The 26,640-nt window shown below is 35.6% G+C and overlaps 3 protein-coding genes and 1 non-coding gene across 4 annotated transcripts in view; all 4 read right to left on the reverse strand.

The window, feature by feature from the left end:
- The window catches only part of cadm3 (cell adhesion molecule 3), a 59,428-nt gene extending 59,077 nt beyond the window's left edge, over positions 1-351 (reverse strand). The window contains exon 1 of the mRNA XM_042718850.1: positions 277-351. The gene's annotated coding sequence lies outside the window, so the exon portion shown is untranslated. The remainder of the gene's footprint in view (positions 1-276) is intronic.
- Positions 352-3,487: 3,136 nt separating this feature from the next.
- On the reverse strand, positions 3,488-3,561 carry trnar-ucu. The gene has a single exon. It is a non-coding gene; the product is annotated as a tRNA-Arg (tRNA).
- A 2,010-nt stretch (positions 3,562-5,571) lies between these two features.
- On the reverse strand, positions 5,572-8,378 carry sdhc (succinate dehydrogenase complex, subunit C, integral membrane protein). Its single transcript, XM_019124171.2, has 6 exons — positions 8,272-8,378; positions 7,455-7,514; positions 7,276-7,377; positions 7,059-7,120; positions 6,535-6,698; positions 5,572-5,848 (listed from the first exon to the last, which is right to left on the reverse strand). Exons 1-6 carry the CDS (start codon positions 8,286-8,288, stop codon positions 5,744-5,746), a joined length of 510 nt encoding a protein of 169 aa, XP_018979716.1. The 5' UTR covers positions 8,289-8,378; the 3' UTR covers positions 5,572-5,743.
- Positions 8,379-11,152: 2,774 nt separating this feature from the next.
- atp1a2a (ATPase Na+/K+ transporting subunit alpha 2a) lies at positions 11,153-26,386 on the reverse strand. Its single transcript, XM_042718855.1, is given in 25 exon segments — positions 11,153-11,828; positions 12,348-12,439; positions 12,586-12,639; positions 12,641-12,685; positions 12,781-12,911; positions 13,676-13,821; positions 14,292-14,415; positions 14,622-14,776; positions 14,919-15,087; positions 16,354-16,504; positions 16,664-16,800; positions 16,890-17,065; positions 17,137-17,246; positions 17,883-17,962; positions 18,077-18,211; positions 18,656-18,765; positions 19,260-19,458; positions 20,052-20,320; positions 20,506-20,623; positions 20,748-20,882; positions 21,734-21,847; positions 23,204-23,407; positions 24,147-24,206; positions 24,420-24,515; positions 26,250-26,386. Coding segments are annotated over 25 exon segments (3,051 nt in total). The 5' UTR covers positions 26,262-26,386; the 3' UTR covers positions 11,153-11,799.
- Between the last annotated feature and the right edge of the window lie 254 nt (positions 26,387-26,640).

A 26,640-nucleotide genomic window follows, 5' to 3' on the forward strand; every position in this document is an offset into this window, starting at 1 on the left:
GTAAGCCTAAGCACACTTTAATATCAACCCCCTTCCCTTCGCTCTTAGTTTAACACCTCCGAGCTCGTTGGACGGTTTCCTGCCCGGTGCGCCCGTCAGGAGGACAGGCGCGCGCGGATGCAAGCGCATTCCAGAGCACGAGCGTGCCCCTATTTACAAACCTGACAGGTGTCCTCCAACCCCCCCACCCCAACCAACATAAGCCCCAGAACATCAGCGACAATAATACCCCTGCGTGTCTGTGTGCTCAAAAGGAGGGCAGGTTACAATACGCACCGTTTTAAGCGCTCCTCGTGATGCCCGTCGGCTCCGTCGGTTCTGGAGTGTTGGACCCGTCTATGCCTACAATGGATCTGTTTGTCTTGCTTGTTTTTCTTGCCTTTTCCTCTCTCCACGGCTACCGTTCACTGCAGCAAAACAGTCTGTCTGAAAGCACGGAGAAAGGGAGGGAGGCAATGAGGGAGGGAGGGATGGAGGGAGGGGGCAGGCGCGCGGGGTGGAGGGGGGAGGGGTGAGGATTTTAATACGATTTGGCTGTACCATTTGGATAACAGGGCTAGACCATATACTGCCCGAGAGAGATTATTATTGCTATTGCTATTGTTGTTGTTGTTGCTTTTGTTGTTGTTTATATATATATTAGAAGTGCGTTAAGTTTGTGGCCTAGTCTGTTTTTAGAGGAATCGCACGAAACGTTTGTTTGTATGTATTTGTTTGTTTAATGTTTTACAATAAACAGACTAAAACAAATAGGCTAAAGAACTTAATTGTTGAGGCTATTATATTTATTAATATGAATTATAATTTATTTATGAATAATAATTATTCAGACTAGTGCAAAATTGTTTTGTGGTTACAAATTAATTTTCATTAGTATTTTTGAAGTTCAAAATGCAAAATTAAAAATGAATGAGAAATTGAGAAATTAATTTCTAGTTGAGTAAATGTGCAAACAATACGTTTAATTAGTTAATTTAGTCTACCTAATGTTTAGAAAACACGTTAAAATGTGCAGTTTCTACAACTAATTAGAAAAGTGTGAATACTGGATGGATGGATGAAATATAGGCCTCTTCTAATAATTAAGACGGAATCAAATAACATCTAGGTAGCCTATACTGTAATGAAAATCATTCATGAATATTTGTGTGTGTGAATATTTGTGTGAAAACGTCTGGAATCAGTCTTTGAGATAAATGTTTCTTTTTTTTTCAAAGGCTTAGTTGTCATGAAAATAATGTCACAATAAATCTTCACGGTTCTGAAAATATGTACTGTTTTCTTCCTCCACATTTTCGGGGTGAAATGTGAGCAGCAGGACCATGTTTTCATGAGGTTTCCCCTTTATATGGGCTGGTGTCGGCGCGAGGTGTGGTCTCGTGAAAAGTCCCCGCGCGAGCCGGGCTCTGGAGACCCCGCCGACTGCTCGGGAGGCCCGCGAGAGGAGGAGGGAGGGAGGGAGGAAGGGGAGGGCGTTGCGACTCGCGAGAGGATTTAAGGATTAGTTCTGCACGCGGATTACTCGCTGTGCGGTGCGGGGGACGCACGGGGTTAAACATGGACGACTGCACGAGAGGCAGATACCCCGAGAGAGCAGCGACTCGGTCACCGTGGCGGCGGCTCGAGCAGCCAGCCGGAGCCTCGGGGCGGGACACTTCCGGCCCAAATCACTACACACTTGTGTTTAATGTCAGCAGCAGCCTACAGTCTGTCGGCTTTTATTCATTTCACGGAGTGGATAAACCATGACACAGATTAGACAGTGGAAAATTAATCTCTTTATGCGGTAAATAAAAAGATACAGTATGTGTGGAGTGTTATCTCCCCAGCTTGTCTTCATCACTGATACGGATGAGACAGTAGTTACATCTACCGGTCAGATTGTACTGCGAGCGTTCCGGTGTTCCCAGAAAGCTCTCGGTTACATCATTCCACACCGAAATATAGTTCAGCTTATCGGGTTGAGAAAATATTCAGGCAACTTTAGCCTGTTTCAGTCTGCGAAGTGCGGTCCAGTGTACCTTCAGTTTCCAGTGTTTGGAAACAGAGCCCATGCACATTTCATCATTTTATAGAGACGCTGACGTCATTCTCCGCAGAGCTGTGACAGTCCACGCGGTCGAGCGCGCTCGTCCGTGACCTGCGCAATTCTTTTTCTTCGACGCGCGAGTGTCCAGAAGCGCAGAAACCAACACCCTAGTTTCCGACCGGCCCAGGAAGAGAGGGATAATGTGAACGGAACGTCTCAATTATCAGTTTAATGACTTGCTGAACATCTAAAATCAAATACTGCATTAAAATGAGCCCTCATCTCTCTCTCTCTCTCTCCTTCTCACTTACTCAGCTTGCCTGTGGAGAGGAAAGTAAAAGAGGTAGCCTAGATGAACAAGCCAGGATCACATATGAATGGCAAAATTGTAGATAGAATTTCAAAGCGGGATGATTCTGGTGAAATTGCCTCATGTGGGTAGATGAGAGAATGAAAATGAGCTCAAAGTGGATAAATGAATGACTGAGAATCTCTCTAGTGAACATTCACACTTTCAGCTCAGATAAAGGCATGACGGGGTGAAGGAGGGTTTCCTGGAAGAGGATTTCCTGTAGAGTTTGATCAGGCAGTGCAGAGGTGAGATTCCTCTCTATCTCTATTCCATAATGACCGGGAAGAGCCAATCACACCATTCGCTGGGAAATCAATAGGACACTGATGTCTCTCTCCATCTCTCTGGCAGGCTCTCATTCTTTGTCCATCTTTCTCTCTCTCCCAAGTGCAATTCAGGATAATTCTCTTCATGTTAGAGAGACATTATTGGGAAGGCCATAGACAAGTATATTACATCTGAACTGATTTGAGAGGGCAAAGGGGGCAAGGATGCATTAAAAAGAAAAATGGTCATTTTTACTGTTTTAGAAATGTGGGATAAAAACTTAAAAATCAAGCATACTGTGTATTCCAAGTAACCAAACCATTGCATTTTTCCCTTCATAAAGCAGTGACTTTCTTTTTAATTAACAGTGGAAAATAAAATGTAATAATACTTCTCAAACCAAAAGTGGTTTGTTGGTGTGCATACACAATGGTTCATTCACAAAAAAAGGTATTATACTGTGCATTGCATCCTCTACATAATATGCTGCATCTCTTCAAAGAAAAAATGCTATTAAAAACTACAATGGGATAAAAACTACAAAAATCAAGAATTCTATTGCAAGCTACCAAACTGTTGCATATCGTTTGAAAACTGGTGAATATTTAAATAACTGGGAAAAAAGCCATACGCTTTTATTATTATTATTATTATTTAAGTATAATAAATGAATGTTTTATTATTGTTCTCATAACGAATGGTTTATTGCTAGGCATGCACAAGAGTGGATTCATTCACAAAAATGTAATATGCATCGCATTCTCTGTGACGGATTAGCATCATAAGACCTATTTATGCATCAAAAAAGCCATCATCCCGCGATGGCGTCATTACCGACTCATCTCTGCCGGGACTCGAACCCGGAGCCTCTGGATTAGAAGTCCAGCGCGCTATTCCATTGCGCCACAGAGACTGAGCCACATGATGCAACGTAAAGTGAGGTCATATTCTGCATCAGTACCGCATCCTGCAGCATCAGGACCAGTGCCCTGCGCGTGCTGTAAGTGCGTCATGTGTCGCTAGGGGGCGCACGTGCCTCTCTCGTCTGACGTCGTGCTGCAATGGCGGACAGCCGCCCTCAGCATCCAAAAGAGAAATAATCATGCTGTATTTTGATCACTTTTTGAAACCGACAATAATCGAGAAGTCTCAGAAACTCCACAAATCCTAAATGTTATTTAAAATTACTACGATAGTTCAAACACACGGTAATTATTTCGCGAGGCTTACTCTTAATAATCATCTGCCAACAGTATTCTGGACAAAACACAAAATCCGTCAGAGAAATAAATAACATTAACGTTACCTGAAAAGCGTCGGTTTGTTGATTAATTGTTTATTTTCAAATTAGCCCGTTATAAGATGAAATAACCTACCCGTCACTTTAGATCATAGGTTTCAAGCTCCTGAAAATAACCATATACTAATAAAATATAAAGGCAGCTATTCTGTGCATAAAGACCCACTTAGAGTGAAAACAGTAAACATGATATTATAAAAGCGTTAAATAATTTGTATTCTGTCCAAAATGGAAAACAGGAAACTACTTACTTTGTATTAAATTAACAACGAATTCTCTTCAACATTAGAGTACTGTTGAACGTATAAATCTGAAGAGAAACATTTTCAATTCAATTTGTACAGCACTTTTCACAATAAATATTATTTCAAAGACGCTTTGCAGAGAATAGTGCCATACAGCCTCGAGGAGATAAACAACAGAAGGAAGAAATTCTGTAATGTACAGTAATTCATGACCATATATATAAGCTGCACGGAAAAAGAGATTAACTGCGTTATTTATTTATTTTATTTTTCGTAAAATATATACAAGGAGAGAGTGAGGATGCATACTATTTTAGCTGTTAAAACCTATGGCAATAAGAAAACAAAAATAGTTAGTCGTTACTCATCATTAATCTAACGGTTTCTACTTTATAAATAAAACTGATACATGTGTTAAGAATCACTATTAAACATAACTTGGAGAGTTCAATATATATATATATTTTTTACATTTTTAATATTTTCAAAGGACCCTATAGGGCCCCTAGATCTCAAGTTTGAAAACCTCTGCCCCAAACCACATAAACCAACCTGATGCAATACTGAAACAGAACAGGATTTGTTTATTCTCGACCACAACAAGTGGAAGGACATGCCTTCTAATTTCAGATGCAGATAAATATGTTCAGATCCCTTGATTTAGTTTTTTTTTTAGTTAAGAGGAAGGGAAGTGATGAGAGATCAGGTGCTTTAAGACTCCAGGATGGAGTTTTTCAATAAACATTAAGTGTAGTGATTGCATGTAGTCTGTAATCCAAACCAATCCATTTTACGACATAACCATTTAAATGAAAAAAGCCCACAGCAATCCCTGACATTACAATTCAGGTGAACAAGATTCAAGGAGAATAATTTAACCTGTGCAGCCAGATTTTAACATTTGGGTTTATTTAAAATACTAACAAGATTCGAATCACGCTTTATTAGTACGAAACCTCACCAGTACCATCCTGAAGACACATGAAGGCAACAGATATAAATGTTTTATATGCATTGTCTTAAAAATATAATTTTAAATGCAAATGCAACATGAAATTGAATGGAGAAAAATATTATGTGAGTCATACTACGATCTTCACCTCTTCATGTCATAACTGAGTCTAGAGGTTTAATTGGTGGAGGGCTTTTGCTACCCAAAGTGATTTTATTAAACTGAAGTGAAATCAAGCACAAGTCAACATTTTTGGAAATACTGCAGTGACACAATAAAACAAGGCAAATGCTCAGCCCAATCCTCATATTTCATATTTTCTTATGTAAAGTTCATTTTAAATGCCAAGTTAGGTGCTATGCTATGCCCCTTCTTTTTCAGTTTAGCAATGTGCAAAGCATTTAACGTGAAAAAACACTGAGGATATTTTTTGGGTTGATATGTATTTTTTATTTTATTTAATTTTTTTATTTATTATATTAATGAATTTGGTCCTTACAGACCACTTCTTAGACAGATAAACAAAAGAACACCACTTTCCCCAAGTCCACGTCTTCTTCATTTGTGCGTCTCACCCAGTCCTCTCATGTCTATAGATTTACATGGCAGCAAGACCGATCGATGTGAGAACAGTCACAGCAGTGACAATGTAGCCAGAACGATAGACTTCAGGAATCTTAAAACCCTTCCCAAGATCCCACGCCTGAAAGAAAGTAACAGAGTGATATCAGTTCATTTAAGGTCATTATATTAGGGCTTATAAAAATGAATTACATGACATGCTGAATAATAAATTCAATTGAATATTTGTATTTGCAGAGAACAGTCTAATTGCTAATTCATTATTTTGGGAGATGTGAAAAGCAGTGAACAGACATGGGGGAAAAAAATTAACAGACTACCGTTCAGAAGTTGTCTCAACAAGTCTGCATTTATTGTATCAAAAATGGAATAAAAACAGTAATAATATGAAATATTATTATTTTATAAAATAGAAGTTTTCTGTTTTTTAAAATGTAATTTATTCCTATGATGAAAAGCTGAATTTTCAGGTTATTTTCTTATTATTGTCGATGTTTAAAAACAGTTGTGATACTTAAATGGAAACCATGATCATTCAGTAAATTCACAGAAAATTCAAAAGGACAGCATTTATTTGCAAAAAAAATAAAAAAAATCTTTTTATTAATTTAATGCATCCTAGCTTGATAAAAAGTATTAATTCCTTTAAAAACTCTTACTGACCCAAAACTTGTGAACCGTATAAATCTTAATTTCATATTTAGATCACATATTTGGTAACATACAACTTGTTACACTGTCATGAGCCATTATCACAGCAGGAAAGAGTCTGAATATACTTCATCTGTTATTTAAATATGTGTGTACCAGATGCCGGATGCCGTTGAACGTGTGGTAAGCCACTGGGAAAGCCAGAGCAAATTTGCTGAAAGCAAGAAACTGGGGCCCAAAAGTCATGGAGTGAATCAAATCAAGGTAATATGGGTAACTCTCAGGTAACACCAACGCAGCAAGTGCAAACGCAGAGATTCCTGAGACCAAAAATATCAACATCATTATTTATAATTAATATGCAACCATGTAGTCAGGAACACCAGATGATAACTATAAAGTTTTAGTCCACATCACAGCTATAACAATAACAACACATTAAAAAGACACAGCTGGAATCACTTTCAGAATCTCTTTTTCCAGCTGATGAACAATAAAAACACTGACAGCTAGTCAGAATCCACCTGACTTTAAAGTGCTTGAGCATTTAAAGCAGCAAACAACATGATAAACAGAATGTTATCAGGCGCTGATGTGGATGCTGATATATTTATCATGATATTTATTGTTCTGACATCCTTTAAACACATTATTGAAAGTCAAGAATATTTGTTAGCTACCTGAACTTAGCGCTACGCCTGTTCCTCTGTGTGAGATGGACATCATCATGGGGATAGACCACCTGAAAACACCAAAGCCATTCATTCAATGTATTTTTTTTTTTGGACATTCCATTCAAAACTCATCACATTTCTTTTAAAACCAACATCCTCTCACATATAATCCTGTAGATTGTATGATCCAAACACTCCAAGAAGCAGGCGTGTTAACACTCACTTGTAGATGCTCACATGTGGGGAGACAGGTCGGTTGAGTTGTGTGTTTTTTGCCCAAAACTTGTTCATTTCCTCATTTGCTGTAGTTCCCATAGGAACCGCACTGAAAAAAAAGGAGATTTATACATTAATATGAATTCTTCATTTGAAAATGTGTTAGGAAAACACAAAAATACTCACTGTCTGTAGAGCACACCAAACTGTGACCGTGACAAACACAGACCCTGCCGGGCCACCGTCCTTGAACACAGAAAAACCACATATTGACACATTTAAGTATAAACACACATTTGCATACAGTTAAAACTGTGCACCAGGGACACCTAGGCATTCTGTACATTAGAAATATCTCAACTCTGACCTTTAACTTGTCAGATAACTTTAGTAAGTACAGGACCTTTTGGTAATATGGCCTTGAAGACTTTAAACACAACAACAGCACAGACCTGGCATATGAAGATTCACTGCTTGCTTGTTTATAAATCACATAATAGGACATAAGTAACATCTTCTACATATAGGTAATCCTAAAAAATCTCAGCAATCTGCTAATGGAAGTCAATGCATATGACAGGACTCCACAGGACATTACAAATAAAGTGACACTAAACATACTACTCAGAGTTGTTATTTAATTATCATAATAACTGAATTGATGTACTGAAGATTCTGGTGGCAAGAACCTTACAGACAGTCTGAACAAACACAGCAGATTAAATTATTACTATTATCATTTTTAAATTAACCTGATGTTGAAATAAAAATAAATGAACTGAAAATAAAAACCAAAAACATGTAAGTTGCATGACTATAAAGATTATAGTAAATCAAAGTGCACTTGTAACATCTGAATAAATTAACATCAGCAAACCCTTAATTTAACGACTATCAACTGCCAGCTAATATGGCCTCAAAAAGACTGTCACAACGATTAATTTCACCTTATACAAAAAAAACCCAAACTAACACATTTTAAAAATAACATGTTCGTACTGACCTTAGAAGCAACGCCATGTTTTTGTGCTTGAGTGTTCGGACGTGACGCAGCCGGATGCGCTATGTCACAAACGAGTTCACAAGCCGCGCCATTTTGGTAAGGTCAGTACATATGCTCTGTGCTTCTCAAACGGACGCCTGCATCCTTTTTTAATTTTTTTAATTTATTTATTTTTATTGCATAACTTGTGAAAACGTACAAGAACAGGGAAAAGAGACATGGATGCATTCTTTCAAATAACAATCCTAAGAAACAAGGACAGAAACCCATAAAATGGGTTGCACACATCAAATTATGGTATCCACACAGAGAAAAAAGAAAAGCACAAAGATAAAATTGCAACATCTTTTAAGAAAATTTGTCATAATACATAAACACTTTGGCACTCTTCAAAGTCTAAGAGAAAAATGGAGAACGACAATGGAGATTTAAGCCATTTTTGCTCATGAATGAAGAATTTAGCATTCAATAAGGTAAGTAATAAGATATTCAGCAGATAATAGCTTTGGATCGTCATAATATAAAATAACATCTTTAAGGATGAAGGTATGGGTCATATTTGTAAGACTAGAAACATAAGAGCTTAAGTCAACCCATTTGTTGGTTACACTACAATAAAAACAGATGGGCAGCCGTTTCCTCAACAAAACCACAAAAAGAGCAAGTATCATCTACATCAGCATATTTTGAAATGGACAAACTGACAGGATAGATTTTATGAAGGATTTTATAATGAATCTCCTTAATCTTGTTGGATATACAAATTTACTTGGCAAAAGCCAGGCTTTTTTTTTCAATTTATATTTGTTATAAGGAACCCCAATAGAATTTCCCTTTAGAAGAAATCTTTCTCTTTGTTTGAAATATTTTGCGAATATATCTGTTATTGCATTTCTGATCTAAGATATCGATACCACCCAAACGTAAAGCTGGATAAACACTATTGCCTTTACTGAACTTAAGGTGATTTTTAATGGGTTAATCCTGCTGGAAAAGCTTTCATTAAAGTATTATATTCCTTTGATGGGACTGGAAAATTATGAAGATTCATAAATTGTTTGTAAGTTAAAATATTATCAGAATCATCAAATACAGATAGAAAGCAGTTCAATTTGTTGTTAAACCACCTATAGGGGAAAAAAGAGACTTGTTTCTAACAGTCAGGTCAATGTCAGCATTATTCAAAAGGAGAACTTTGTGGGGGGAGAAACTATGGACAAAACACAATTTCCATGAAAGAAGACATTTGTTGATGAAAGTTAGATAAGGAAATTTCCAGGCAAGAAATTATACTTTAGTAAGAAAGACAGACCACCAAGTTTGTCAAATATATTATTTCAATAAGAATGCAGCCTTCGTTTCGTGTCCTTCATCCAGCTGAATTTGAAGAATGCATGGGATGGGACCTTCAGTCACCCACAATCCTTTGTACCCATTCCATTTCATGAAAATAAACTGATGAAAAACAAGTCAGTACTGAGACTGTCTGAATTTATTATGCAATGTAAGACAAAAATAATGTTTTCGGACATGAAAGGATAGATGTTATCTTTTGTTTTGGTGTAAATTACTTAATAAACGCTAAACTGCCAGTAATTTAAGCCACTGGGAGACTAGATGACTATTCATTGTATTGCATTAATAGAAAGCAAAATAATATAAAGATTTGTAATACAAAGTATTTTTCCAAAAGTTTTATTAGTGTTTTTGTGCTGTGATGGTGAGAGCGGGAACATATGTGATGTAGCCACACGCACTTATTAGACTCCAGCCTACAAGACTCTGAAGGACTGAACGCAGCACCCGATATCATTATAATAACACTGTAGTCAGCAGTGTTGGGCATGTTACTTTAAAAAAGTAACTATAGTTACTAGTTACTTCTCACAAATAGTAACTGAGTTACATCATTATAAAATTAACTAATTACCAGGGAAAGTAACTACTGAGTTACTTTTTAGAATAATGTTCAAATATGTCAAATAACTTGGATGCCCCCAATGTTAAATATGTTCAATGAATGAAATGGACACTAAATAGAAAAAAAATATTATTATAAAACACTGAACATAATCTACACTATTTTAATGTTGCTGTGGGACAATTTGAGAGATACCTATCAAATTCAATATATTATTGTAAATATTATACAAAAATCCCCAACAACCCTCTATGGACACCTTGGCAATAGAATCGCCATTGGCTCGTACATGTTTTTTAGTTTACTTACCAGACTAATATTAAATATCTGATATACTATTATATAAATATATAGAAATAATATATATATATATATATATATATATATATATATATATATATATATATATATATATATACATATATATATATATATATATATATATATATAAATATATACATATATATATACATACATATATACATATATACATATATATATATATATACATATACATATACATATATATATATATATATATATATGTATATATATATATATATATATATATATATATATATATATGTACATATACATATACATATATATACATATACATATATATATATATATACATATACATATACATATATATATATATATATATATATATATATATATATACATATATATATATATATGTATATATATATATATATATATATATATATATATATATATATATATATATATATATATATATATATATATGTATATGTATAGTAACACCACATTTTATTGTCAGTAACGGTAACGGTGTTGTAACGGGGGAAACAGTAACTCGTTTGATTACTTTGTACTGACTAACCATTATTCCTCTCACTGGTAGTCAATTATGTAAATCTGTATTTCCTGTATTTACGGTCGGTTTAAATAGTAATAGTCGAAAAGAAAGGTATATTCAGCCATTAGATGTTTTATTTAATCTTCATGTTCACAGTTTAGGTCAGAAAACATGTAAAGTTCAATATTGCAAAAGTCAAACTCCATATCCACACAATTTTTGTTTGAATTAATTTTTTTTATATTTCTTACAAGTATTTAAGCAGAATCATAGAATTATAATTGTAGCAATATTACAACACAACTGTAATAGCTTTGCATTAAACTAGTAGGACTACCAACAAAAAGCTTTTCATATGTTTGTACAGTACATAAACACCAATTGCAAATAAATATTTGAATTATGTATGTACTACTACTACATTTTACACACAAGTAAATTAACTCTAAAAGAAAGATTATATCCAGCCTAAAAGTTATAAATTCACAGGAAAATCGATTCAGTAGAAATGTAATGATCCTGAAACCTAAACCTATTTTGGCTATTAAATCATCAGCTTATTGAGGATAATTATATTCAGGATACATTATGTAAACAGATTATGCCCAGTGCACGTACACACTCATTCACAGGCACACATTCATTCTTACATGATAAATGTCACATGATTGTCTGATTCTTCATTTGTCTCATTACCTTTCTTCATATCTTTTACAAACAGACACATGCACCAGCAGTTATGCACAGAGATTGCATATTCTTGTTAATAGTAGGTCTCTTTTTCCACCCAGCCTGCAAATGAAAGAAAGAAAGAGCTAAATTAATTACTAACTAAATTAAAAAAGATATGCAGAATAAAGCTCTATTCACATGGATTAAATTACTAGGCTCTGCAAATTCTCTGCAATATTGCTGTATTGTTTCTTGAACCTTGAATTTTAATAATAATATTGGAAAACTTTAGCTGCACCATATAAATGTAATATGCATGTTTAAGTACTAAGGTGTTGTTCATAAAGGAGTTATTTGCCGAGTATACTTACAGAAAACATTAAAACAGTATAGTTAAAACTAAAACTAAAATTACAACCATAAAAAGACTTTTTGTTAAAACCTAAGTACATAACAATATAAACATATTCTTTCAGCCAGTTGCCAAGGAAATATTTCAAATTTTAATTTAGTTTAGATTGATGTACTAAAATAACACACACACAGGTGCATATTTTTATAGAAAAATTTATAGAATAAACTATGTATCTCAATGCTTTTAAAATAACACTGTTCAGAAATGCAAACATCTGTGCTCACCTCCTGGATTCCTGCGTAGGATTAATTTACGGATTTCATCATACACAAAGATTAGTAAACTGTACGGGATAGCACAGAACCACCACATGATCCTGTAAAAGGAATAAGAAAATGAGAAAGGAAAAGGTGAGGACAGGAGAGGCAGAGAACATAAGCTCTTCTAAGGTGCAGAAGTGTGTGTGTGTGTGTGTGTGTGTGTGTGTGTGTGTGTGTGTGTGTGTGTGTGTGTGTCCCTTACTTGAGTGGGTACATCCTCAGGGCAATGTCCATACCGGGGCAGTAGGACAGGAAGGGCCAGAGCCGTCTCAGTAAACAGTCCGAAAATAAGAATCCTATTACTGTAAGTGCACAGGTTAGAGAACAGCCTTTAACAGAGACATATGCAAATATCACACTCCTGAATATGCTCACAAATATACACACACATACTGACTTCATGCCCTGTTGGAAGACGGAGTTCCTGCGTGTCTTGCAGATGATGAGGTCGGCCCACTGCACCACCACAATGCTGGCGAAGAACGAGGTGTGACAGGTGAACTCGATGATCTTACGCTGCTCGTAAGTCTGAAACATACATATTTAAATAAATACATAAAAAATAGTGTTTCTTTCTGCACATATGTTCTGTAATTGTTGTCAATAAATAATTATAATAAACAGTCTAATAATTTGCAGTTTAAGCCCGTTAAATGTTAAAAACTATGGGTTACAAATAAAAAAAGCATTTTGGTAAGAATATGCAAAAAAATATATATTTCCTTTATGTCGGCACATAATTTTGGAGTTCCCTGTGTAAATCTATTTTATTTTGTACAGATTTAGCAAAATTAATTCCATGACTAATTACAATTAATCATTTAAACCTATTTGAGCAATTAATATGCATTATTTAAATGATTGACCACTGTATTTTAAAGAAAAAATTACAAAAAATAAATTCAAATAAATGCTGTTCTTTTCTTTCTATTCATCAAATAATGCTGATTCCTAAAAAAAAAAAAGTATCACAGTTTCCACGAAAATATTAAGCAGCACAGCTGTATTTTTAAATTGAAAACAATATGAATTGTTTCTTGAGAAGCAGATCAGCATACTAGAATGATTTCTGAAGAATCATGTGACATTGAAGAATGGAGGCTGACAATTCAGCTTTGCATCACAGGAATAAATTACAGATTAAAATATATTTAAATTGGAATAATACTTTACAATATTACTGTTTTTACTGTGTTAAAGAAATGTGTGTGTGTGTGTGTGTGTGTGTGTGTGTGTGTGTGTGTGTGTGTGTGTGTGTGTGTGTGTGTGTGTGTGTGTGTGTGTGTGTTTACCCATTGCTGTCCATAGGTGTCCTCCAGGTCATTAACTGCACGATCATCCCAATCCAGTCGAATTCCCAGCAGCGTTTGAGGCAGAAAGCCGTTCTCAGCCATGATCACAAAATAGGTAAAGAATCCTCCCAGCGCCTGGATCATACCTACACACAAAAAAACACAAATACACAAACACGTGTAATTGCTTTTATTCCAGCAGAGCATGAAAAGCTATTTTATTCACAATATTAATCAGAAGCACAAGGCCTATTCACCCCCTCAGATTTCTTAAGTGTTTTTTTATTGACACTTATAGTGCAAAATCTATTTGTTTCTTCATAAAATAAATTCCATGATTATTGAAAATAAAAAGGTGTTTGTACTTACCCAACACTATCTTGTATTACACATATAAAACTAAGTAATAAGTAGTTAAAAACAGTTTTTTTTTTCCCTTTTTATCATCTCCTCTCTTGCCTAGGGCAACAAGTGAACCTAGTGACCCATCAAAAAATAAGTGCATGATGCCTCTGATGTTCATTTGTTTGCACAAAGTAATTCTTCCCGGTCCACAAACTTTACAAGAATTATAAGCTATAAAGGGCATGTGTGTGCAAGTGCACTTGAGGCTGACCGATCTGTCCGTAAGCCATGCTGATGAGCCTCTCATTCACCAGCTTGTCAGTTTTGGGGTTTCGGGGCTGACGCTTCATAATGTCACTCTCTGCCGACTCGTATGCTAGAGAGATCGCAGGAACCTGAGAGAGAGAGAGAGAGAGAGAGAGAGAGAGAGAGAGAGAGAGAGAGAATGATAACGGTGATGACAAAGATGCTCATATGTGTGTGTGTTTGTGTGTGTCTGTGTGTGAAATGGTCTGGTGTCTGGTGCCCAAGGGTAGTATCACACTTGACAGGAATTGGAAGTAAGACTGAATGCGCACAAGTGTGAGTGTGTATAACACACCATGTCAGTTCCAAGGTCGATGCAGAGGATAGTGACGGTGCCCAGAGGCAGCGGCACACTGGCGATGATGAAGAGCAGAAAAGGTGTGATCTCTGGGATGTTACTGGTCAGTGTGTACGCAATTGACTTCTTCAGGTTATCAAAGATCAGACGACCTAAAACACAAAGTATATTATTTTATTGAATATTATATACTGCAGACCAATACATTTAGAAATTTGAAAGAGAGAAAGCAAGGAAAATTTGTAATGCTTCATTTCTTTTGTCCTAATACTTAATATTCCTTCTGTGTCTTACCCTCTTCCACCCCCGTAACAATTGAGGCAAAGTTGTCGTCCAGCAGGATCATGTCAGCAGCTTGCTTGGAGACGTCTGAGCCAGAGATTCCCATGGCAACGCCAATGTCAGCCTTCTTCAGAGCAGGGGAGTCATTCACCCCATCACCTGTCACTGCCACTATGGCACCCTGCAGCCAGAGCCAGCCAATCAGAATTAGAGTCAAAGACCAGTCAGAATCAGAGAAAGAGTTTAAGCATTCAGAATTAAAGACCAGTCAGAAAATCAAAGTCAGAGTCAAAACGTCTGTCAGGCAGCCTGAATGAAGACATTAAGTATATACTATTGTTTAGAAATTTTTGGTTAGTAAGATTTTTTCATGTTTTTGTAAGAAGTCTCTTATGCTTACCAATGATGCATTTATTTAGTCAAAAATACAGTAAAAAAAAACTTACATACTGTGCAATATTATTATAATTCAAAAGAACTGCTTTCTATTTTAATGTTTCCTTTTTAAAATGTAATTTATTCCTGTGATGACAAACCAGAATTTTCAGCATCATTACTTCAGTCTTCAGTGTCACATGATCCTTCAGAAATCATTCAAATATGATGATTTAGAGCTCAAGAAACATTTCTTATTATTATTCAGGCTGAAAACAGCTGTGCTGCTTAATATTTTTGTGGAAATCGTGATCCATTTTTTTTCCTTGATTCTTTGATGAATAGAGTTTAAAATACAGCAACTGAAATAGAAATATTTTGTAACATTGAAAATGCCTTTTTTTGTCAGTTTTGATCAACTTAATGCATCCTTGCTGAATAAAAGTATTCATTTCCTTTTAAAAATATTGTTTAAAACTTGTAACTGCCCACTTTCCATTGTAAAATAAAACAAATTAGGGATGCACAATATTAGTTTTTTTGCCGATACCCGATATTTTTCTAATACTTTTTATGATATCAATTACTGCTTTATTTATTCAGAAACACAAGTATCTTAATATAATTTGTGTATTTTATGTTTCAAGAATAACCACACTGCTGATGTGATCTTATCTATAGCACACCCACAGCACATGTGAGCTATTCGTCTCATCGGCAAGGCATATCGGCATATATATTTTTTTAAATTGGCAGATGCTGATGTTTACATTTTAAGCTTTTATCGACCAATTCCAATAAAGTTCCGATACTATCGTGCATTCCTGAGATCACGATTACTGCGAATAGTGCGTTGTGACAATGACATCAGTAACCAAAATATTGCTTTTTTCCCCAACAACACCATGAACAAAAAATGGCATAGGCCTACCCTTTAAGAAACACCTGCTAAAATTAATGTAAACATAAAACTTCCAAAGGTCTGATATTCCAGTCTAGCTTGCATTCGGTGGAATTTGTCATGTGTAAAACATCTAGTGTGTGATATTTTAATATTCACAAACACACAAACCTGTCTCTGGCAGCCCTCCACGATGATGAGTTTTTGTTGAGGTGAAGTGCGAGCAAACACAATCTCTGTGTGGTTCCTCAGAATATCATCCAGATACTCGGAGCTCATGTCCTTCAAGTCTGAACCATGAATCACACAGGCCTTAGCGTCTCTGAAACGCACACACACACAGAACAGTGCCCGATTCCATTATCTGTGGAGAAGCAATAAAATCAGATAAAAACCTATTCAAATATATTTAGTTTACACACACATATGCACCCAGACTCTCAAGCAAACACTCAAAAGAGACCGATTCACACACACAGACCGTGGATTGACTTGGCTCAGAGGTATATTAAGTCTTTCAGCGATATCCTCCACTGTCTCGTTGCCCTCAGAGATAATGCCCACACCTTTAGCAATGGCCTTGGCAGTTATAGGATGGTCACCCGTTACCATGATAACCTGTAAATATGGATTGTGGTCACCACTGACATTGGACATAAAATGCTGAACTGTAGATAAATGGATGGAGAGAACCTATAAATGGATACCTTAATGCCAGCGGAGCGGCATTTTCCCACAGCATCTGGCACTGCAGCTCGAGGCGGATCGATCATGGAGATCAAGCCCAAGAAACAAAGCTGGTTGACCGGGAAATTCACATCTTCACAGTCAAACTCAAACCCCCTCGGAAACTGTGAGGGAGAGAGGAACAGGTGGCAGAACCCTGAAAGAGAGAGAGGTAGAGAATTAAAGAAGGGAGGAAATAAAGTGGAAAAGAGGGAAGTAAGAACTTACCCAGAACTCTCTCGCCCAGTCCACCCAGCTCCATGTACGCTCCCTGAAATGCGTCCTTCCAGTCCTCATCCATTGGCATTTCCTCACCGTTGATCATTATGGTACTGCACCTGCATTACCAATCATCCAATAATCACAGTTATTGATTAAAGTTGAAAATGGCTGTCAATAATCACAGATATAAATCACAGCGATGGAATTTTGACGGATCAACAATAATTACAGCTTATAATCAGAAATAGGAATTATATGATGTACCATAATTTTTTTGCATTATTTGCTTATTGCCAATAACAGTGTTATTTTAGTATAATTTTTTTAATTACTATTAGTATTCATTAATATTTTGAATGAGCTTCTATTTAGTTGGTTTTAATTTTAGTTTAAGTTATAGTAATTTTGTTATGTTTTTGTCATTTTTATTAGTTATTTTTATTTTTAATATTTCTATTTAATGTAAATCTATTTTTATTTTATTTTTATTTTTTAATATTATTTTAATTCAGTTAGTTAAAAAGGGCAACATTTCCAATTTCATTAATTTTTTAAGCTTAAGTTTTCATCTAATATTTATTTTAATTTAATTTTATGAATGTAAGTATTATTTTATACTTATTTTATTTCAAAAATTTTAATTGTTTTAATTAATAAAAAAGTATGACGTCTCATCATTAATCACAGCTATTGATTCAAGAGATTTCTGTTCTATATATGGATTTCATGTATCAAGCTCTGGTATTGATTACCTGTCCAGAATCCTCTCTGGGGCTCCTTTCATCACCAGCAGGTGTCCAGTGGGACTGTCTTCTATCTCGTGAATAGACAGCTAAGAGAGAGAGATGGGGATTATTTATATCATAATCGATATCTGTATGACATCGACATCATTTGTTTGTTTAAAATCTTTACAGCTTTGGCTAGGGGTTTCTTGTAGGTGCACCTGGTATTTGTTAGTTGAGTTAAATGGGATTTCTGCCAATTTTGGGTTGCTGTCTCTGAGAGTCTGAACACAGCCGGACGAGAGCTCCACACATTTCAACAGAGCAGACTCTGATGCATCACCTGCTGTGTCCCTCTACAAACACACAGAAACTCACAACATCACAAATCAAACAACAATAGAGCACAATCCCTCATCTTAATTATAATTAATATCAATGTACATTGCTGTTTAAAATTTTGGGGTCAGTAACATTTTTTATGTTTTTGAAAGTCTTGAAGTCTCTTAAAATAACTTTTCTATAAAAATGGGGAAAAAAGTAATTTATTCCTGTGATGTCCATGATGACGTTTTAGCTGCTATTACTTCAAAAATCATTCTAATATGCTGATTTGGTGTTCAAGAAAGATTTCTCATTAGTATCAATGTTGTCAGTGTGGAGCGATATCTTCTTTCCAGTGTTTTTGATGAATAAAAATCAATGCATATTTGCTGTATGCAAGCATTAATTTCTTTAAAAATAATAAAAAATCTTGTTGGCTCCAAATATTTTGAATGGTTTTGTAGGTGATGCATTACCTTGCGCACAGGAATGTTCTCTTGTCCAGATTTGAAGACAGCACGGTTACAAAGTCCTGCCACTCGAGACAGAGAGAACCATGTAGGAGAGCTTTTATCAAAGCAACAGCCTACACAGACACACACACACACAGAGTGACAAAGGAAAAGAAGAGAATTGGTTAAATGTGCTCAAACAGATATACAGATGTATGAACAGATCAAGAGGACAATTATCCCTGTAAATGTTCAAAAATATCAAAACATTGCCCATTTAGCATATGCTTTTCATCTAAAGCGACCTAATTACCAGGAAAGTGTCCTTAGAGGATTATGGGTAAAGTGCCTTGCTCAAGGACACAATGGCCACCGTAATTGTGATCAGCAATTCTAATTGACACTGGAAGCTTACATTGTGTCCTAACAGGCATGTTTCATCAAAGAAAAAAAAAAAATCTGTCTGCACTGAAACAGAATATGCTGTGGGTTCTGACACAAGTAGTCAGATCGTATTTGCAATAGATCTGTGTGAAAAAGAGACTGAAAATCAAGACACTATTTACTGATTAAACCTATGTGTCTACTACTTTTACTTGATTGGTCCATGGACCTCAAAGCATTTAACCTGATTGGTCCTCGGTGGTGTCGGCCTCATGAATCTGGTTGTCAAACCACATGTGAGCGACAGTCATCCGGTTCTGAGTTAAGGTTCCAGTTTTATCTGAGCAGATGGTGGAAGTGGAACCCAGAGTCTCCACGGCCTCTAGATTCTTCACCAGACAGTTTTTGCGAGCCATGCGCTTAGCAGTCAGAGTCAAACACACCTGAGAGAGATTGAATGGAGTTAAAGGAGAGACGACAATGTGGCATGGTCTTTCTCCTTTTTGAAAAGTGCTTTTGTGGGTCTGTAAAATCTTTAAAATTTCTGAGCCTTACAAAGCCTTACAAAGAGAGAAGGATTCAAAAAATAAAAAGAATAAAAGAATGAGAGAAAAAAAACTTTTTCTGTGTCTGTGTGTACTACTGTTCAAAAGCTTGGGGTCGGTAAGATTGTTTAATGTTTCTGAAAGAAGTCTTTTGTGCTCACCAAGGCTGCTTTCATTTGATACAATACGAAATATAACTGTTTTCTATCCAAATATATTTTGCTGTATTTCTGTGATGGCAAAGCTAGGTTTTTCAGCAGCCATTTCTCCACTCTTCAGAAACCACAATGCATTTTTTCCCAGGATTCTTTTATGACTAGAAGGTTCTAAAGAACAGAAAAGAAATCTTTTGTAACATTAAAAATAACTTTACTGTGACTTTTGATAATTTTAACACACCCTTGCTGTAAAAAAAAAAAACATACTAACCCAAAACAATCGAATTGTAGTGCATATGAACGTCACAATATGTGTTTGTATGAGTGTCTCACCGTGACAGTAGCCAACAGGCCCTCAGGAACATTGGCAACAATAATACCAATGAGGAAGACGACGGCCTCCAACCAGGTGTAGCCCAGAATGAGTGACAGGATGAAGAAGGACACACCCAGGAAAATGGCCACACCTGTGATGATTTGAATGAAGTGCTCGATCTCCATGTTGATGGGCGTCTGACCCACTTCCAGACCAGACGCCAAAGTCGCAATGCGGCCCATCACTGTACGATCACCTGTAGCGATCACTATGCCATGGGCTGTACCTGCACATACACAAAAATCGACCAATTTTCAAGTGAAAGTAGAAAAATGGAGTGTCAAATAAATAAAAGAATGAATGCATACAAAAAGGAATTAATTAATGAATGTGCTAAAAAACAAATAATTGATCATTTGAATGAATGAACAAATTACCACACTCATCATTATGTATGAATGAAGGACTGACCTTCAACACAGTTGGTGGAGAAGAAGCTGATGTTTCTGGTCTCCAGAGGGTTTTGATGAGTAAACTCTGGAGAACGGGTTTGAGGTTCTGACTCTCCGGTGAGAGATGAGTTATCCACCTGAGTAAGACAGACAGGAGGTACAGAAGAGAGGATGTTCTCTCAGGCTTCTTAATAAGACTATAGGTTGATCTCAGATCTGAGATCTTCCTCTTAATATCTACATCACTTGCACTCTCTCTACCTTGCAGCCGCTGGAGGAGATGATCCGAAGGTCTGCTGGGATTCTGTCTCCACCCTTGATCTCCACCAGGTCTCCCTGAACCACCTCTTCTGCATTGATCTGAAGTTTCTCTCCCTCACGAATCACCAGAGCTTGCTGAAAGAAATAAAGTCCATTCCAAAGTTCCTCAAACATGATGAAGAAAAGTTATTTGGGAACAGCGAGCATGTCAGAACAGAGTTTGTAATATGCAACCTACTCTATGAAAGAAACACATTCAAATATATCTGTATGAGTGTGAATATTTATAGATGACATAACAATTTACCATGTGTCCATTAAAGATTTTTTTAAGTCTATTAATTATTCTTTCATGCAACCATGTATTTGTGTATTTAAAGTAACTTTAAAATTATCTTTTATAATTTAATTACATTTAATTTAAAATCTATTTATAATTTTAATATTTTTTTTATTTTAAATTTAAATTTATTGTGCTTTCTTTTATTTTAGCATTTATAATGTATTTAATTGTAAAGTTTAAACTTTAAAATGACAACATTTAATTTCATTTGATATAATTTAATTATATTTAATAATTAACAAAAGTGAGGAAAAATTTGAAAAACAAACACATTTCGATCTTTGCCTTTACCTAGTCCCTGTCTTTTATATTGCTCTTTATTTCTTTACTTTACTTTGCCATATTTATGTCTGTACTGTATAAACTGTTGCAATATTGTAACCACCATGCCAACAAAGCTAATTCTGAGAGAGGCGGGTGGCGGGATGACATGTGGTTTCTTTCATAAGTTAAGAAGGATTTACATACATTTATATAAATCATACATTGGGCTTTTAAATGTTAAAAGGGATTTACATGGATTTATGTAAATCATATAAAATGTTGCTCATAATGGTTTCCGTTTGGGATTTTGTATCATTTACATTTATTCATTTAGCAAATACTTTTATCCAAAGCAATCCACTGCTGTTATCACACTAACCTGAGGCACCATGTTTTTGAACGAGTCCATGATCCGAGAGCTTTTGGCTTCTTGATAATATGAGAAGCAGCCGGTTATGATGACCACAGCAGACAGAACCACACCCAGATACAGCTGCAGTAAACCAGAGAGAGGGAAACACAAGTCAAGTGTCAGGGGGTTCAAAACGACTCACTTTTTTTTTTTTTTTTTTTTTTACTAATATAAGACTCCACCACTCTTTTTTCATCTGTAAATATGCTATAAAAACAACAAATAGACAACCTTATGCAAAGCTGCTGACAAGCTGCTTGCAGTTTATTTAATTATTCTTTCATTTATTTATGCTGAAATGCCCATGTAAACTTTCGTGACCAGTATGTGACCATCTAAATCATTGAATAGGTTTCTCAAGGAATTTCAATATAAATATATAAGCCCACCAGCCACCACAATAGCTGCGATATTTTAATCCCATTTACATGAAAAATAGGCATTAACTTTGCAAAAGAACAGCATAGTCAGCCCATTTTAAAGATACACATACTGCCATAAGTCTTAAACTAAACAGTTTAGAATGGGTAACGCACAAGAATCATGGTATAAAAGAGCAAACACAGTTAAACGTTTCTTAACTTCACATTTTCATTTATCACTGACCCTAAACTGTCCCACAAGCAGCTGGGAGCTCAGTCCACAGACTGGGACCCATTCATCATACTGGATATGGGACAGTAGAGCTAAAAGTAATGTCTCCACCTCAGTCGCCAACAATGTGCGGAGCAGGTTTTAATTCCCCTCTGGTGGAGTGAAACCAATTTAACTCTTCATTTATGTGATTTCCTCTTTTAATCGGCTTAAATACGGATTTTAGAAAACTTAGAGATTTGTAAAAAGGAACTTGCACAGGTATTAGTTAAATATTAGAAACATATGAGTACTTTCAGGCCTACTACTTTTATGAATTATAGTGTATGAATGACTCATTTGTGATACCAGCATCTCTTTATAAGGGGTTTGTTTTGGATTTGAGCAATGAGTAAGTGGATTTTTTTTTTTTTAGTAGGATTGTTGTAAGGAGTTATTTGTTTATTATTAAAAATATATGTGTATTTTTTGTACTATGAATTATATTATTTTAATTTTTTTAAATAATTGTTTGAATTATTAATTTGTGTTAACAGCATCTCAAACTTTTCAGATTTGCTCATTAAGCAGGTGGGATTTTTAAATATTAATTCCTTTCACAGCTAGATGAAAAATTGTTTCAATTACATTTTATTTAAATGCAGAATGCTACTCTACAGCACACATCACTTACAATAAGCTTAAATAACATTTAGACTCTAGACAGATTTACCTGTCTCTCTTACATGAGCACCGGAAGTCAGTGTGTCTGGAACAAGCCACAGCTCTCACAACAACTTACAGTCTTATTGGCTGCTTAATAAGCCCTCTCATTCTCATTGGCCGGATAGTTAGTGCACTCACATTGTCATTGACAGGCTCATCCACAGTGGCAGCCTGAATACTGTAGGCAAAAAAGCAGAGGATGGCACCGATCCAGAGCAGGATGGAGAATCCTCCGAACAGCTGCTTACAGAACTTCACCCACTCTGGCGTGGTGGGTGGCGGGGTCAGTGCATTTGGACCGTCGCGGGCCAGAATTTCTAGTGCTCTCTTATGGGTCAGACCCTGGTGGGATGGAGACAAAGTTACTCAAGATTCCTGCAGCAACTTTGAAGATTCCCTGCTAATAGCTTGAACCAGTCTAAAGTGGTTTACTGGTCTAAGGTGGTCAAAAGGATGGTGGTTTTAGAGAGGTTTTGGGCATTCAGCAGCCAGACCATGATTAGAGACCAGGGCAGCTTTTTCCAAAAGCATTTTTAAAGCTTGACTGTGGTTTCTACTTCTACTTAGGCTTACAATGCTTTTGAGAAATGCAGTCCAGGTTAACTAGGCTGGATAAGATAAGATAAGATAAGATTAAAGTTTAGTTAAGTTAAGTTAAGGTAAGATAAGATGTGTTGTGATAATATGAATTAAAATAAAATATAGTAAATATGATATGATATAATATAGCAAGCTTCTCAAGGCACTTAGGAAATCAAGCCTTTTAAGTCACTTAAACCACAAAACAGCAAAACAATTGGTGGATACCAGCTAGACCAGCTTAAACCAGTAAACTAAGCTGCAGCAAAAAGTTACAAAATATCACATAATAGCTAAAAGTGTTATATTTATTCAGCCAAAGCTCTTAGCGGGCCAGAATATATATTATTAAAGCATTTAATAATATATATATTACAAAGCCTTGTTAAGTTGGCCATGGGCGCACTGCTTGAATGTGCCGGTGGGTAAAATGTCATCACAATTAGAAAAAATATCCGATTCATTATTGCAAATGTCGGGGGTGAAAATAAAGATGACTCACTCTGGCAAGGTCAACTCCATAACGAGTACTGAGCTCATCTAGAGACAGCTTATGATCATCCTGTAGAAACAAACACAAGAACATCAGATATAATACAACACTTCATGTTTGCCAATTAGTTGGATCATCAAATTGTATCACATTCTTTTTAGAAATAATTTCATTGTTTGATTTCTAATTATCATCTCTTACACTCTCATACCTGCAGGCTCACACACTTTCTCTCTTTTATCATCTACACATATGCACAGACACAAGATAATAACTTCTTACCAGTGCCACCTCTTTCTTCAGCTCATCTAAATCTTTATCTTTCATCTTTCTCTTTCCTCCCGTTGGAGCAGCCTCAGGGCTGCTTTCATGTCCGGACTGAGACAGAGAGAATAATACCCAGAGAATACAATTTTATTACTCAGATGTTGCTCCTTTATAGCTTGTGAGACTTCTCAGTTTCATATGTACATTCCCACTTTTTTTTGTAATGCATCACAGGAATAATTTAATTTTAAAATATATTAAAACAGAAGACAATTATTTAAAATTGAACAAATATTTCACAATATTACTGTTTTTGTTGTATTTTTGATTAAATAAATGCAGCATTGTTGGACATAAGAAAAAAAATCTTTGTATAATGTTCAAAAATTTGGGAAATACTATATATATTAAGTCTATTTTAGGTATATATTAAGAAATATTTTTTACACATTGCTATCTAGGGGAAACAAGTGCACTATTAATAAATCTTCAGTTGAGATTTTTCTTTCCTAAAGGTATCATGTTTGCACATATTTGTTAATCAGTCAGCTGAATATTTATAACACCTGAACTGTAGCTCTGTACTTTACTGAACACCATAATATTAATGCAGTCATGCCTTTAAAACTACATACGACAAGCTATGACAGATCTTTGACACTTTTATCAAAAATTGAGTGTGCCTGAGCATATCGGTTCATGTAAAGTAGTGTACTTGGTGCTCGTCTTTGGCAGGAAAAGTGTGCAGTGTGCTGACACACTAGGAACAGGGTGTCATGCAAGTCACCTGGTCCTGTCACTCTTACTCAGCTGTGACTGTATGTGTGTGTGTCTGACATATGTACAGATAGAGCAGCATGTGGAACAGAGAGAAGATCATTCATTATGCCTTAAATCAGACCTCTTTTCGGAATTAGTTTATATTAACACCAGTTAAACATTAGCAAGCCTGATCTATCACACCTCTCAGTCTCATTATGAGGATACAGACAGCATCTTATCCGTAAAATAATGTTCAGATAATTACAGATATCACAGACAGACAACAACTTATTATTTCACAAACATTATAAATTAGATGCAGCTTCCACAGTGAATCTCAGAACAAAAAAAAAAAAAATTCAGGAAATGTTCAGGTCATATTTTCCCACCCCAGAAGTAAACATCGGTTATTAATGAATTTTAAACTTTTGTTTGCATTGCTACAATTTTATGTAATTCACAGGCCCCATTTCTCCTTCCTCAATCATTTCATTGTCATTACAGCAAAGTGAAAAATATTTTAATGTTACTTTTGTATTATATTACATTATTCATTAAATTGTAAACTACATCTGTTATTCAATAATACATATATTTTTTAAATTTAAAATTGTTATTAAAAGTGGAATTTGTAAAGCACAATTGTAAGGAAACATGATGCTAGGGTTTTTTAAAAATCAAATTTTCTTGTACTACAGCAATAAGACTTTTTTTTTTACATTATAGCAATAGTAAGAATGAAAACTGTCATAAAAATAATGTCATAACATTAATAAATTTTATGGTTTTAAAAAAATTATTTATTCTCTTAAATGCAAATTATAATCACATTTTGTTCTTTCAATTTTGTTATGGCACATCAGCCAAACATTTCTTTGTGATATTCACCTTCCACCTCCTTTCTGTCACTTATCTCCCACACAAACATAGTCCTACATAATCATGCTGTGCATAAGGAATGCTGTGATACTAAACAATACATTATTTAAGGGTGCACGGCACTCATAACAATCTGTGAGTGAAAGAAAGAAAGCCAGCAAGAGAAAAGGATAGACAGAATAATTGATGAAGCACCACACTCACCCCTTTTCCCATGTTCGTTGTTAATGAACTGACGCCCAGATTTCTCCCACTCTCCCCTCACATGTGGAAGACACTGGTGGCTTTTTTTAGAGGTAACCTACCCCTTCTCCATCTCATAACACACACACACACACACAGCCTGTTCTCTCCCCCCATTTGTGCCTCAGTGTAACCCGAAGCTCACTTCCCACCCCCTGCCCTTAAAAACACACAAAAGCACACACAACCTTCGTGCCCATAGCTCTGTATACCTGCACTTGCTTCCGCTTTCCCCCTCTTTCTCTCTCCCTTACACACACTTTTATTATCATCATTAATTTTATGCTTGTTAGAAGGGCAGAGGTAGCGAGACGGCCTGAATTCTTCATCACCGATATCTGTTGGCGATGAT

This window comes from Cyprinus carpio, chromosome B2, assembly GCF_018340385.1.
Source record: "Cyprinus carpio isolate SPL01 chromosome B2, ASM1834038v1, whole genome shotgun sequence".
Classification (NCBI taxonomy): domain Eukaryota; kingdom Metazoa; phylum Chordata; class Actinopteri; order Cypriniformes; family Cyprinidae; genus Cyprinus; species Cyprinus carpio.

Coding starts and splice junctions, on each gene's coding strand:
- sdhc (XM_019124171.2), bottom strand. Junction 7,121..7,275: donor CCACATGTGAGCATCTACAA/GTGAGTGTTAAC, acceptor TGGTGTTTTCAG/GTGGTCTATCCCCATGATGA. Junction 6,699..7,058: donor AGGCGTAGCGCTAAGTTCAG/GTAGCTAACAAA, acceptor TTTTGGTCTCAG/GAATCTCTGCGTTTGCACTT.